Source organism: Chelmon rostratus, chromosome 8, assembly GCF_017976325.1.
Source record: "Chelmon rostratus isolate fCheRos1 chromosome 8, fCheRos1.pri, whole genome shotgun sequence".
Lineage (NCBI taxonomy): Eukaryota > Metazoa > Chordata > Actinopteri > Chaetodontiformes > Chaetodontidae > Chelmon > Chelmon rostratus.
In genome coordinates, this window is record NC_055665.1 from 27,314,029 (window position 1) to 27,329,600 (window position 15,572).

Consider the following 15,572-nt stretch of genomic DNA (forward strand, 5'->3'; position numbering starts at 1 on the left):
TTACAGACAATGCACAAAATATGGATGTAGTGGTGAGATAGGCTGGACTGTCCCCACACATTAAGGGTTGTGCATATACTTTAAACCTTGCTTCAGCGGGTTTGAACGTAGGCTGCGCCAGCTGTCTGCTTGGTCGAGTGAGGCGTGTAGCAGCATTTTTTCACCACAGTTCAACTGCAACAGCTGTGCTGACCACCAAACACAGACTGTTAAACCTGCCAGTTCATAAACTGATCATGGATCAGGATGGATGTGGTCACCTGATGGAACAGCTCTTTTAATTATTCTAAAAAAGGACTGCTACTGACTACTGCATTGTTTTTGTTGTACATGGTTCAATCATTTATTGCCAAAGACAATTCATGCCAGTTTTTCCCACATGTTTAGGCCATGGCTGGCTACTTTCTTTAACAAGAAGGAAAGGAGAAGCACCTTAAGCTAAAAACAATTTGTATATCAATTCAAAATGCTGGATACATTAATCTATAAATAAAGCTCATTTTTTCAAGTAGTTTTTCTTTCTTTTACTCGTTTTTTTAATATATTGCAATAAATATCGTATTGTGGACTTTTTATCGAGGTACTGTGAGTGTTTGGTTTCGTCCCTACTACTCAGCTATGCATTAAACTGGGTCCCCCTGACAAGCATCAGGTACAAGCATAGGAACGAAAGCTACTAGTTGCATGGTGTCACATGAATTGCATTTTATCAGCAGTGGTCGTGCTGTTAGCTAAAGTTAATGACGAGTTTGTTTTCCTGTGCGACCCTCAACTGTATGCTGGCTCACTAAACTGACACTCAGTCATGAGAACTTTCAGAAACCCTGATCTAGAATACTTTATTAGCAGTTCTGAACACTTTCCTCACAGCATAAAAAGTTTACCCAATGATTTATGCTAACAACTTCCCCCCAGTGATATAATTTATTGCATATCTTTATCTGGTACATTTTCACTCAATGAAAAAAGTTAGTACAAGTGATCAACAAATTAATTCATTTTCTGGCTATGATAGAATTTGGTGTTAATCATGAATACTATTTTATGGAATGAACATCTCTGTTGAAGAATTTTCTTAGATTTTCATCACAAGGAGCAACTCTGGCAGCACAGTGCATTGTCCCACTTTGGGACTTTTTTGGCTTCCTCCAGTCTTACTGGAGTGGCATGTTTCATGATGCCATAGTTGATCATTCTTGATCCTGATCGTTGATCCAGAATTCATGAATTCTGTCACAGCCTCCTTCTACGCAATCACATTTGTCACATTTGTAAGAGACCACAACCAAACATTGGTCAATCACCTGCCCCCCTGTGGGGTTGTGAAGATTAATACAGCCTTAGAACACAAAGAGATCACATCAGAATATCTACATTATCAAACTTTATTATAGCCACTATACAGTAGGCCTATGTCACACAAGACCATTGTATGACAACAGTTATTATACTGCTGAGCGCTGTATACAAACAGTCTCTGATCTGATTTCACAGTCAGCTGACAACAGCACTACTAGCTGTGAGCGGCCAACAGGAAATGTATAGGTATAAATGACACACAGTGTCACAATAACAAATTAGCTATGAGATACAAACCCATGTTTCCTTGGTGATTACACAGTTTGCCTCCTACAACTCCACAATCCATCGTATTTAGAATCAATACATGACAGTTTACAGTTCTTCAACTGAACTGTAAAGTTTTTGCTTTTAACTGGCTCACTTGCTAATTGTGAGGTCACACAAATGTGTGTCCATGTGTCAATGTCTTTGAAAAGGCCATTCTAGTCCTGGAGATGTCAAGCATCCAATATAAACAGAAGGTCATGGTCAAGGTCAAATGAGGTCATGAAAGCAGCGCTCTTTTCAATGACCCATTTTTCTACTTTGGAGCTGCCAGTAGCAAGAAGCAGTTGTCTGTCTGAGCTGCTTCAGGAACCACCTTCTCCTCCAAGGTCTGTATTTCAAGAAGGAATGCATCGTAAATGATAAACAATTCAGTGAAAAATACTTGCCAAATGCAATCATCACATCAAATCACAAAATCATTGCGTGAAAGTCTGACATAGACCCACTGCAGTGATTCAGTATGCTTCAAATGAACGAGGTTGTCCAACCATGCCTAGAGGTCAAAGCGTTCATAGCTGTTCTGAATGGTGACACTTGGAGATGCCATCATAAAATCATATGGCTGCGTCCCACTGTCTGCATAATGACCTCTCCAGCAGTCCTCTGCATTTTGCTTGCCATTGCCATTGTGTGAAGAGCAAAAAATGGAGCTCACACCCTGCTTACTTTTTCACCACCATCACAAACATGGTGTTTCAAGCAAATGAATAATTAGGCTTGCATGTCGAATTATCTGTTTCCAAAATAACACAATCAGTTGGACACTCCCTGATTTCACTGTCAGAATAGTGGTTGTAGACGCTCATGGCACGGGGACTGTGTTTGAAGCACATGGAAGTGTCCCACCGAGTGGAACTTAACTGGTTGGCTGAAGGACTCAGTGTTCTTCATGAGTGAGTTATCTCTGCCCTCCTTTTCCTCATTCCCCACATTCTTCTGCTTGCATTCATACATCCCCTAATGCCTTTGCATGTTTTTTCTTTTTTTTTTTTTATTGCCTCCATCTGGCCTCTTCCTGTCCTCCATCAACCAACCCCCCAACCCTGTCTACTGCAGCAGAGCCTCAGCTGTGATAAAGATGGAACATGCTCTCAGAGCTCGTCATGCTATGCTTCCCGTTCTGCAGCACTGATATTCTGACACTGATCGCCATCAAACTGTCAACAACAGACAGGGACTGAGGGCTGAGGGTGGGTGGAGGTGGCGAGGGAAGCTTGTGCATTTTTCCTCATAAATAATTTTCACTCAACAGAAACGATGAGCTGAAACATGATTTACTATTAATTCCTCTCTCTCTCTCTTTTTTATTTTTTTTGGAGAGAGAAAATTGAGATGGATGATGCCCGGCGTTTGCCAGGGCCTGCCAGAGAGACGTGGGAAAGGCCGGTCTGTATTCATGCAGGGCCGTGAGTTAAGTCATGGCCCGGTGAGGAGGGATTAGATAGGGCCTTTATTCACTTCATGGAGAAGGATTAGGCTGACATATTGCTCATGAACTCACTGGAAGGGTTCAGAGGAGCACAGAAGTCGTCTTTGCATTTAACACTGTCCAGGCAGTAAACCAATCGCAGCAAAACATAAGGTGCTCATCTGTCTTTTGCTGTCTCTTTGAATTCAGACGGAGATTAGTTTGCAATTTACTGTGACATCCTAAGTATTGATCTGGTTGCCAGTAGTGATTCAGTTTTGGTTACTGAAGCATTCATGCGGGAACAAATTTCTTATCTTTCATAGGCAGATTTGTTAAGCAATGGAAGTCCATCATTGTTCTTGTGATAAAATCAATTTGAACCAGGAACTCTATGATATTTAGACCCACATTCAGTGTCAAACTGTCCACATCATTCTCACTCATTTCTGTAAATCCATGCTGATTCTGTATGTTTCAAACAAGTTGGGGCATTGGCAACAAAAGTCTGGGGAAGTTGTGGAATGATCCAAAAGCACCAGTGAACAGGTGATAGTATCATGATTGTGTTTGAAAGGAGCATCCTCGAAATACTCATTCATCATTCACAAGCAAGGATGGAGCGAGGTTCACCACTTTCTGAGCACATTATTGTATTAAGGATGTTACTACTTGGACTTTGTAAAATTGTTCTTGGTAAACACAGGTTGTTTGAAAATGATTTTGTTCCATTTTTTTATACTTTGTGCAGATGCCCCAGTGTTTTTGGAATCTGGCTGCAGGAAACTGGAGCACAGTGAATATTGTGCTAGCTACACAATATTTGCTTGAAAAATAAAAATCACAAGTTGTGTGTTGCCTTTTTTTTTTTTTGGCTTGTTTTAAAAAATATGGTTGCTTGTCAAGAAAATCTGAGATGTGTGCACACCATGCAGAGCAGCTAACGGACTAACAGACAAACACAAGAGTGAATGAGTGAAGTCAGGAGTTTGTGTAGTCACAAGCAATACTTCATAGGTTTTCAGTGTTATGTTCGGACACTGCTCTCAGAAATATGTAGCCTTTTTAACGAAGGGGTTTGGTAGGTTGTTCCTCATTTTAGAGTGAAGGCGTCATCCCAGCCCTGATCAATGGTGATCAATTTTCTACTCTCATCTTATAGATGAAAAAATAGGTTAATGGAGCATGTGATTCTTCTTTTCCTTTTTAAAATGAGTGTTGTGTCATACTTTTTATTTCTGCCTCGCTACACAGACTGGATGTAATCAGATTACATCACACTTTGTAAGTAGTCCAACAATCCCTCATTTACTGAGCCTCTTTGCTATATTAACATAGGGCTTTTTTTGGTCAAAATATCAGTTTGTCCAGTACTTTGGTTTATGACTGAATGCTTACACGAATAACAATGACATTTCCATCAGCCTCTGTTCTATTTTGGGCTTTGTCCCAGACGATTGACGTTCTTACCTTGGGGAGAAAAAATACAATGAGAGTATCTTAAAGCATCTTACTGAAGTAAGAAAGATTTAATTCAGTATGCTAAAGATACTCTTCAGCCATCTTGTACTTTCTTTACAGTCTTCCCTCTTGCTGGTTAAGAATGATAGATAGATGTCTAAATTTTAAATATTTCTTATTAACAAACAACAAAGGCCTGACTAGAGGCTTCGTATGTTTCATATATGTGCTACAGTCTTTGAATTAAGACAGATGTTGTACTTTTGTCTTGTGTTCTTCTCTCTTTATGTACATATGTTTCTCATAGTAATGGTTGACTGCAGGGGACTACTTCAACAGAGCTTTGTGATAACATATTTACATTCTATAGTATGTAGCCTGTGGCAGCCAGCGAGCATGAGTGACCTCGGGCTCAGGAGAAGTGTCACTTATTTAATGACTCAGAATTAAAATATTTCCTTTTGGTAAAAAAGTCTGCTTATTGGCAGAAAGATATTTCACTGAATGTGTTCATAAACAGTCCTGATGAACTTTCTTTTGCTGCCGTTTTTGTGTTTTCCACAGCACCTGTAGTGATTCTGTCTGCCTCTACTGCACCACATACTGTGTTGTACTTTCTTGTATAACAAGAAATGCTGCTGAAAAAGAAGTACAGATTTCTGCTAATGCCAATACCCCCCTGGAAAGCTCTGATGGTTCCTTAGGGTTATAATGATTACACTGACTTCAGTGCTACTACCAGTGTCATAATGAATCATTTATAACTTCTGAGGGGGTTCAATCGATTGGGGAGTATGGTGTGGGAGAGGGGTTTGATGCATGGCCTGATTAAGAAATGGCTCTGTGCTTACAGCACATACTGTATGTCCAAACAGACAGGACATGGACGTAATGGATTAGTCTCTACTGTGTTTTTTTGTGTCTTTGAGCCATGGTGTTCTCCTGGATAGCACAGCATTGTGTTCTGCAGACCATGATTTGTTACAAATGCTTATCAGGCAGCAGTGCTACAGCATCATTACTGATTTAATCAACTTTTTATAACAGTCTAGAAATAGATAATACTATGCTCTTCCCTGAAATTCTCATCTTATTTTAACAGACTAAGATAGACATCTGATTTCAAGTTGATGTAAATTCCTCAATCTAAGAATCAAGTCACAATTTGGAATAAAGTGAAACACAAATATGATGAAGGATAGCAAATGTGAGGGTATTTGCATGTGTCAGTGACAACAGAACAACGTCAATAACCAGCATACCCACATCAGAGAATATGTGCTCTAACCTCTGTTTTGGGAAATAAATATGAGATTTAGATATGAAACTAGAATAACACAGTTTTTAGATTCAAGTTGCACACACACATACGTTGTTGGTGGTACACTGTACTCAAGAAGGTGTGCTCATAATAATCATTTCAGAAAAACTTCACAATATGATACACAAACATGTGAGTAGTTACTAGGGAATGAATGAGGAATGAATCAGATATGACCTGATAATTAATGGGACATTAATAGGTAATTCCTGAATGTCTGTGATTGGAGGACTATACAGTAGACAATGATGAGTCCCTAGAGACCAGACTGGGAGACACTACATTCAGACAGTTATATGAATGATCAGTTCATAAACATCTCTGAATCAACATACTGACCACTTTCTGCATTGGAAGTTCCTTATTAACTCTGAACCAGCTGCAGAGTGACAAAAACAGCAAGTCCTAAATTACTAATTACTGAACACTAGTTACTGTCTTAGTGCTCAATCACATAAAGTGATACATACTAGGCAGTCCCTCGTTACATCGTGATTATGACAACTAACTATTGACTTTCAATTGATAGTTCACAGTTCCTAGAGACAGAGGGATTTTCAAAAACACATTTTTATCATTATATTCACAAAACGTATGTATTAATATTCATAATCCAAGTCATGTTCTGTGGCATGCTAACACCAGGGTTCCTCTGCTGCTGCTCTCCCTGGTTGCCTGCCTTCTGCCCTCATCAGCAGTGCTTGTTGTCCACACCTCTGTAGTCCAGCAGAGGCATGTGAAGGACATTATATTCATCATCACCATATTTAGTTTGTGGACAGTCTGCTGGACACCAGGAAGCATGTGTGTAGAGCTACAGTATATGTGTGGCAGCAGTCGCTTCAGGGTTATAGATCAGTTTAGATTGTTTATGTCAGATGGGGGTGCACAAAAAGGTGAGTGTGAAGTGTGATTTTCTGACAGTGAAAACATAAAAAAGGTGTTAAAATGCAGTGAAGGCTGTGTAGTAATGGAGAGTCTTGCATAGACAGCAAGGGGAACCTAAGCCCCGTCTCTGGTTTGTCACCAAGGAGCTAACTCAATTAACTCCCAGTTAAAATTCAGTGTCAACTTGTCACAATCATGAAGTAATGTGGGACTGCCTAGTTACTACTCACGATGATGTATCACTGCCTAGTCACCGCTAGTTTGTGTAACTTAGTGGCTGGTTCAGAGTTAATCAGGAACAACTCATGAAGGAAGTAATCAATGTGTTGACTCTTACATGTTTATGAACTCATCATTACTGAAGGCTTTATCAGTGTAGTGTCTCCCAGCCTGGTCTCTAGTAACTCATCATTATCTACTACATCGTCCTCCAATCACAGCCATTCAGGAGTTAACGATTCATTACACTTCAGGTCGTTACTCCTCACTTGTTCCTTCAAAACATTTTTGTGTTCTGTCTTGTAAAGTGTTACCAAAATCAGTACTATTTGCATGTTTTACAGACTATTATATTTATACATATACTATTTAATGGGACAAAACGTGACTAAAACACTATCATCTCCATGACAACTGAGCACTCTCCATCGGCTGATGAAGACCATCAGTCCATCATGTGGCTGGATGCCCTGAAAGAAATTAATAAATGGATCTTAAACTGGCAATAGATATGTTTTTTTTTTTTTTTTTTGGCTTTAAGGTATCATTCTAAAATAAATATTGATTGCACATTGTAATGGTTTTAGAATAATGACCATCGGTGTCTAGATCGCTTCCCTGTAAACCTCACTTTCACTCTGCGATTTTGTCTGCCGGCTTCGATCTATGAAAATGAAGGCTGACTGGCGATCCAGTCAGGCAGACACCGCGTCTATCTGCTTTCATGTCTCCATCCCAGATTAAAGAAGTGAATGTACTCATGCTCTTTCTTCGACTCCTCCCTCCACTCTGACACCAGCCCCTGCTGTAGTTACTTGTTTGTGGAAAGCAAAACTCAATCTGTTTTCTTATAAAAGGCTTTTCCTTTACCTCTTCAATGATCATGCTTCTTCCTTCTCTCTGGTTTAAAAAGTGGTGTTCACAGACATCTGGAAACAAATGCAGTATATCCTGTGTTTTTGGTAGTTGCTGGGCTCCCAGGAAAGCAGAAAGGAATGCACTTCTCTTTGTGGCAGCTGTGTCAGTACTGCACGTGAAACACTATAGGTAAAAAAGCAGTCTGTTTGCACTAGAATTAGATTAGGTTGTGTTGCAATTACACACATGTGTAATACTTGCCTCATAAACATACAGTAGGCTACATAGGTGTACAGTAGTGCAGGTATTTATCACAGGATAGTGGAGCTGCTATGAATACAGCTGCATATGTAAATTGATTTCAATAGTATCTAAAACATACCAGTAATCTGTTATCTTTGAAAGCAAATCCAACATTCTGTTCTGCTGCTTTTCATACTATTCTTGGCCATATAATAACAAAACTTCTTGAAATAACAAAAATGGCAGGTGAAACTTTTCAAAAACCTCAAATTGTCATTTTTTTCCACTTAAATAAATGTAGCAATAATGCAACTTAACAATGGTCATTTCCAAGCTACAGTCCTGCTTTCAAAATCTTGTGTAACCTTGTGTAAATCAGAGAAATATGAATAATTGTGAATAATCTGTTTTCAGCCATAAACTCCAGTCATTCATCATGATTTTTGAGCAGCTAAGAATGTTTTCCTCCACTTGGCTTCCTGCCCAACATCACCCCTTAGCATTTTTAAAATCACTGAGACACTCGGCCCTGAGTGCTTTATTGCCTAAGTACTCTCTCTGATCAATCATGGAGGCAACGTTTTGATCACATGTGGTTAATTTTCACTGAGTACTCTGTAGCCTGTTGAGATTGTTATGGTTAAACAAATCTGGGGGATTCAAAGACAGTAGCGATGGCTGGAAATGCTGTGGTCACTGTGAGTCCACTGTCATTTTATCAGACTGATGAAGTGCTGATTGATTTCTCTCTTGACTGATCACTGCTCTCTGGTTCTGGATCGGGCAGCATGCCTTGAATGGACTGTTTCCTCAAGAGGGTTATTCACACACACACACACAAACACACACACACACACACACACACACGAGTAACTGACTGTTAAGCTGATACTGATTGTATGTAGATAAACTCTTGAGTTTCTCTTGGTGGAGCTCTTTCCTTCCTGAGTTCAGCCATGTCAGCTGTTGGTGCTAACGAACTGTCATCTTTTCAACAAACGGGTTGTATGGTCACATGAAAGTTCAATCATCAAAAGGTTGAGTTTTGGATTTCCATCAGAAAATACTAATATAGTTAAACGGGAGGAAGCCTGGCTGGAACTGAGGTGCAACGAGCACGCAGCAACCACATGGCTGCTGTGACAAAACTGTCAGCCACAAAAAGACACTCCAAACATTTTTTTTTTAAGTCTTAAGAAATAGGAAATAAGAAAAATAAACATAATGAACAAAGACATGTTGTGGGTTTCATCAATGACTTCTTATTTGGAAATAGGTTTGCAGAAAAGAGCAACATTTATGAGTGATCTGAACACACACTGATTATTGTTTTGTTTGTGATGAGTTCTGGGTCATAACATAGCAAAACTGGCATTAGGAAAGTACCAGTGATCACATTTTCCTTGTACATATTTTTTTTTTTTTTGCATATAGTAGGCAGATGGCAAGAAAGGCAGGCCCCAAAGGTCTCCACTTGGATTTGAAGTGGGGATGTTGCTGTTTCTATGATAATAAAGAAACCATCTCTCAAGCTTGAGGTTACTGTTGACCTTACCAATATTTAACCAAATCTTTCCCAAAAATTAACCAAGTGCCTAAAGTGCCTACGGATGCTATAAAAATGTTAATTATGCTTTAGCTGCTATGAACAGGAAAGCAGATTAAATATGTTGACAGGAAGCATTTTGCAGTTGCACATTTTGTGACTTGACAAACAGGCTCATGAACAACGATTCTTCATTATGTGAATTCAAAATGTAGTCTGAGGGATGGGCTCACTCTTTTCTAGTGTATCCTTGTTGTGTGGTAACCACAGAGCAGACCTATTAACAGCTTTCTGCACATCTCTGTGCTAAAAGGCCTCCTGGGGGCTGCAGTAAATCCAGTATTTTGCTTTTATCTGACAATTTTTTGCATGATTATAATGATTAAGAATCTACAATGTTTCATGAATCAGAGGACTAGTTTTCTTATTTTGTCTTCTATTTTTCTCTTGCTTGACAGATTAAATAATTAAATAATCGATAAATCAGATATTAAACACTGAATGTTTCCTTATTCAAATGCATTAAATAGTAAAAATTTGTGAATGAGGCCCATTGATTGAAATAAGTCTCAGAGGTTGGAAGGTTTTCTAGAGAGGGGTTTGGAATAGAATAATTTATAATTTTAAAATGAATCCAAATCCTAACCTCAGAGTCACTCTCATTAAGATGAGAACAAGCTCAATGTCCTCACATTGGGTGGAGTTTCTTTCTCTTTCCTTCTATCCTCATCTCACTTATTCTGGTTCATTTCCATAACCCTGTGTCCATGCAGACAAGTGGGCAACTTTCTCATCAGACTCCTTGTGTGTTCATATTCTAACTTGCTGACTTAAACAGTCACCTTTCCAACACCAATTCACCTTTCTGTGTTGATTCATCCCCACATTTAAAGGCCAGATTCCTCTCAGTGGAACCAAAGAGTTTCTGAGCAGGAAAACGGCACTTGTCGTGTGTGAACAGACCCATTCCAAATGCTCAGCTTTCCAATTATAGTACATCCCGCTTAACTGATTCTTATTAATTCCTTCAAACTCATTATGGCATGCAAAATAGGGCTCTCCTATGAGATGAATACTAATGAAAGAAGAAACTTCTCGACAGTGCTGCTGCTGTCAGAGGTCTTTCTGTTAGGTTGTTTGCTTTAAGCTAGAACACACAGACCAATAAATGCCCGTGGAAAAAGAGCATTTCTAAAGAGTCCAATAGTGAAATCACAGTACGGGAGCATTGATCAGAACCTGTGATAATCGCTGTTGACAGGAGGGACCTGCAGTACTTGTGCAGTGGTGTGTATGGATTACGTCTAGACTTGAAGAGGGTCCAACACAAGAGTGCTTGTAGCTGGAGTAAATAAAGCTCCCCCTGACTGACACTGAGCCAGTAGGGCCAGGCCATAGGGCTAACCCAAACAAAACACTTCAATCTCTCACTGTTGCTCTCCACTGCTCCCCAAGGGCTTGATTGATTGATTCGCTGGCCAATCAGAGTGCATTGATCTCAGAACCTGACCCCCCACCCCCACCCCAACTCCCCAGGCCTCCTCTCTGTCCATTCATCTGCTGACTGTCAGAAGCATACACTGGAGGGCTGTAGCTGTGGAGCCCCTCAGTTTTAAACACACTTCCACAGCTTTGTGAAGAAAAGTGCTTTACAGTCCTTCATTTAGCTGTTGAATCCTCCCTGGACCCACTTTGTTTTGCTATCATGTGAGCCCCGTCTCATAGAGATTCAGTTTCTGTGCAACTAATTAGCAACAGCAAATACCATCTGAAGGAAATGTTATGCTGACTGAATTATGTGGTGACGACAGCGTTGTTTAACTTTTTTACAGTCATGTTTAGGCGCTGACAGCCCTTGGTTAATGTTAGGGAAAGATTGTGGTCTTTTTTAATAAGAAAACATCAGCAGCAACCTTAACCCGAGTGCTAAACTTGACCACGGTCACGAATCCTGGATTCTGGTGACACAGTCCTGCACTTTGTAGACCCAACCACCTCCAGCGTGGTGCATAAAATCTAGTGTTTCATTCACTCAGACGAACAACTACAAGTTCATGCAATGACAGTGTGTTGGTGTGTGGAGGTTTAGGAGTTGCTGGAGTCCATCTTTTGACAAAGTTTGTAATATGTAGCAATGTGAGTTAAGAGGAATGTAACTAATTACTTGTGGTGATGATGAATCAGTAAAATAATGTAATTACATTTTCAGTGAGTAATAAGTAACAAGTAAGTGATATATTCAGTAACTTTCTTAGTACTATCTCTATCCATATGTATGATGCTGTTTGATGTACTGTTTGATCCTAAAGAAGACCAGTGTGCACTTAATGCATCAAGCTCTTATTTTTAATCATGTAGCAACTATAAAAAAAGCTTTTAATGCTTTAATGAAGCATTATGCCTTGATTTTTTGGGGAGAATCCTTTTCTTTTTTTGTCAACAGCAATAAAAGAGAGTGGTTATTGGCAATTTTTTTCTTTCCTTTTCTGTGAAACTGATTATAAAAGGATTGGAGGTGTAAGACAATTTTCCTCTGAATAAGCCAATTTATTCCGATTGAGACCCTTCTACTGACTCTAATTATTAGGTAACAGAAGGCTCTATGTAATCATGACTCTGCCTGTTGTGAAAGCATCTTTTGCAATTATAATAATCAGCGCTCATAAATCACTAATAATAGTTGTGTCTCTTTCTTTGACAGGGGGGATATTTGAGTCCATTGAAAGCGGCCCATCAGGTGCTGAGGAACTAGCCTTTAAATTTGCTTTAAACACAATCAACAGGAACAGAACTCTACTGCCAAACACCACACTCACCTACGACATCCAAAGGATAAACATCTATGACAGCTTTGAAGCCTCGAGGAAAGGTATTTATGTGTTTGTCATTGGAAAATCCACCTCCGGTGTTGGCATGCTCTTGGCTGCTCTTTCTGCATGTATATATATATTTGTGTGAGTAGATGTGTGTGTGCACATATGCTATGGCATAACTGCTTTGCATTGTAAATGTATGCCCTGTTCAAGGCTTGTGAGCTGCAGTGGCTTAAATTGTGACAATTATAATCAGGCGAGGGAGAAATGGCTGAGCACTTCAATTGTAAACAGAGAGAATTGATTGGTTCCAGGTAATGACTCAGCAGCAGTAATTCAAAGATCTGTTTGGCCCCCAGAGACAGCCAATAAAGTGCTATAATCTATCAGTTTTGTGTGTGCATCAGGCTGACATTTCAAGTCTCTTATCAATTACCGGCCATTATATCCTGTCTCAGTGATTAAGCCAACTCCCTTATATCATATAAGGTGATTAAAGTGCACAGTCCGGCTAATACAAAGAGTTGTACAGTTTGTATGTATTACAAATGCAATTTTATGAAAGCCAGCTAAAACTGACTGCAGTCACACCGCTAGCTTCCGCTCTGACTTTGTGTTGTGGAGATGACACTGTGTAATAAATACCAGTAGAAAGACTTGGGCATCTCATTCCAAAACCATGGGCAAGAATGTACCCATGCTCAGAGTTTTGCCCTCATTCAGCCAAAAAAGCATTAGGTCAGCCACTGATGCTGGCTGATCATTCACATATATATATATATATATATATATATGAGAGAGAGAGAGAGAGAGAGAGAGAAGATGATCAGAGCAGCTACAAATACCTTGGGATACTACTGGCAAATGGGAAGAGAATGAGAAAGCTGCAAGGAAGTCAGTCACAGGCAAATACCTACAACAAGTAAGGCAGGTCCTGAAGAGTGAAAGCTGAATGGAAAGAACAAGGTCCAGGCAATCAACAAAAATCAAAAATCAGCTGGCCAAAGGAGGAGATAGAAGCCACTGATATAAAGACAAGGAAGCTCCTTACAATGCATGGAGGGTTTTTATCCCAAGTCCACCACCATTAGACTGCACGCTAAGCGGGCAGATGGAGGCTGAGGACTGGTGATTATCAGAGCCACTGTACACGATGAAACAACTGAGAATCAGGAATAGATCCTGGGGTTGCCCCCCAAAGATTAACTACTAAAAAAATACCTCAGGTAACAGAAACCTGATAATGTAGAAGAGGAGGACCGACCATCATGGAGGGACAAGCCCTTTCACAGCATGTACCACCACCAGATAGATGAAGCGACTGATATCGAGAAATCCCACTAGTGGCTGGAAAAGGCTGGACTGAAAGACAGCACAGAAGCAGTAATCATGGCTGCGCAAGAACAGGCCCTCAGTACATGATCAATAGAGGCAGGGATCTACCACACCAGGCAGGACCCCAGGTGCAGGCTGTGCAAAGGTGACAGTCCAGCACATAGTAGCCCATGTAAGATTCTGGCAGGAAAAGCATACATGGAATACCACAACAAAGTGGCAGGATAATGCACAGAAACATCTGAACTGAGTATGGACTGGAAGCCCCAAGGTCAAAATGGAAGACATCTTCTAAGGTAGTGGAGAATGACCGAGCCAAGATCCTGTGGGACTTCAAGATCCAGACTAGCAAAATGGTGATGGTGATAGACAACAACAGAAGAAGGCAGTAGTGATAGAGGTTCATTTTTAAATTGAACCTCTGTAATTAAATAAAACAGCTGGACTCTAGTTTTTGGCAAACATCACTCAATTAGGAGAAAATATTCTGTCTACTTTGTACAGGCTTTGCCCTTTCGCAAGTATTCACAGTCATGAAGATTTTCTTGCCTGCCACTGCACACTGTACAGGTGCAGATTCAGCCGCTCTGTAGCTATATGCGCACTGCCTGCATACCTTTACCTCCACTGTGAGGCTTGCTTTGGTGCTCACGATGCTAGACTAGTTCAAACTCCACAGGCTGCCTGTTCAAGCAGTCGTTGAACACAACAGTGTATAACACTTGCCCGAAGCTGGGATAAAAGCGGAGGATTAGACAGACAAAACAGACAGAAAAGCCAATCTCCAGTAGCAACCTCCCAGACATCCAACCATGGACCCAGATTGAGGGCATGAAGGGTCACATCTGGAGCTGTTGCCATCCCTGCCACGGTCAGGAGTTCAACTGCAGCGGTTCTCGACTTTCCATGTCAGTCTGCCAGCCATATGCCGGCTGCCAAAGGACCTTTCCAGATTTGGACTGCGGCAGATCTGAGGGGCCTCACAATGCCAGCAGACCAACCTGCACCTGCTTGTGACCTCTTAGACATGGACGTTTACAACCAGGAGCTGCCGGCCAAACAGCCCCTGCTGTGGCCTTGCTTCACAGACCTCCAGACCTTCATGTCCTAACCTGGAAAACTGAAAGTGCCAGTTTTCAAGTGCCTTTCACCAGAGTCCACAAAAACACAGAAAACAGATTGTCATCTGTTCCCCTGACAGAGCAGAGCCTAGCTAACATACTTCTTCCAAAAGCAACCTTCAGGCCATCTCCTCTGGATCAAGTTTACACCTACCTCTCTGACCATTTGCACCAATTGGCCACTCACTCACCAAAAAGAATTATCACCAACTCCCCACTTGTCAGGATGAGCTAATGGTGATATTTCGGCAAAAATGCTGATGCTGTCAGGTGTTTCCCACACCATGGCTTGTACTGGCCCTTTCAAGACGGCCTTGTCCCCTAGGCAGTGATGAACAAACAATCATTTCACACAGCGGCAGAGAAGACCATGAATTGGCTGCAAATGGTGAAAATGGTGTTGGAGCCATTACACAGGAATGGGATAAAGGTTGTGTTCTACTTAGACAACCTAATCCTTATGGCCCAATCCAAGGAGCTAGCTGCACTCCACACACTGGAAATCACTGGGTTATGCCATAAAATAGAAAAGCTCTCTGCTTCACACACAGTTGTTAATTTACCTGGGTGCGCGCATGAACTCCACCACTATGAGAGCAAAGCTGTCCCAGGATGGATGCACTAAACTCTGCGATCATGCATCATTCCACACAGAGACTGGTGACACTGTCACTGATGCATCTGCTGGATGTAGCTCCTACACGTGAGAAAAATCCAGAAGTGGTCTGGT

The 15,572-nt window shown here is 40.7% G+C and overlaps 1 protein-coding gene across 3 annotated transcripts in view; it reads left to right on the forward strand.

The window, feature by feature from the left end:
• The window catches only part of grik2 (glutamate receptor, ionotropic, kainate 2), a 249,474-nt gene that overhangs the window by 64,262 nt on the left and 169,640 nt on the right, over positions 1-15,572 (forward strand). For all 3 annotated transcript variants that reach the window (XM_041943443.1, XM_041943441.1, XM_041943442.1), the window contains exon 2: positions 12,275-12,442. In XM_041943443.1, the coding sequence (XP_041799377.1) occupies positions 12,275-12,442 (168 nt within the window). The remainder of the gene's footprint in view (positions 1-12,274; positions 12,443-15,572) is intronic.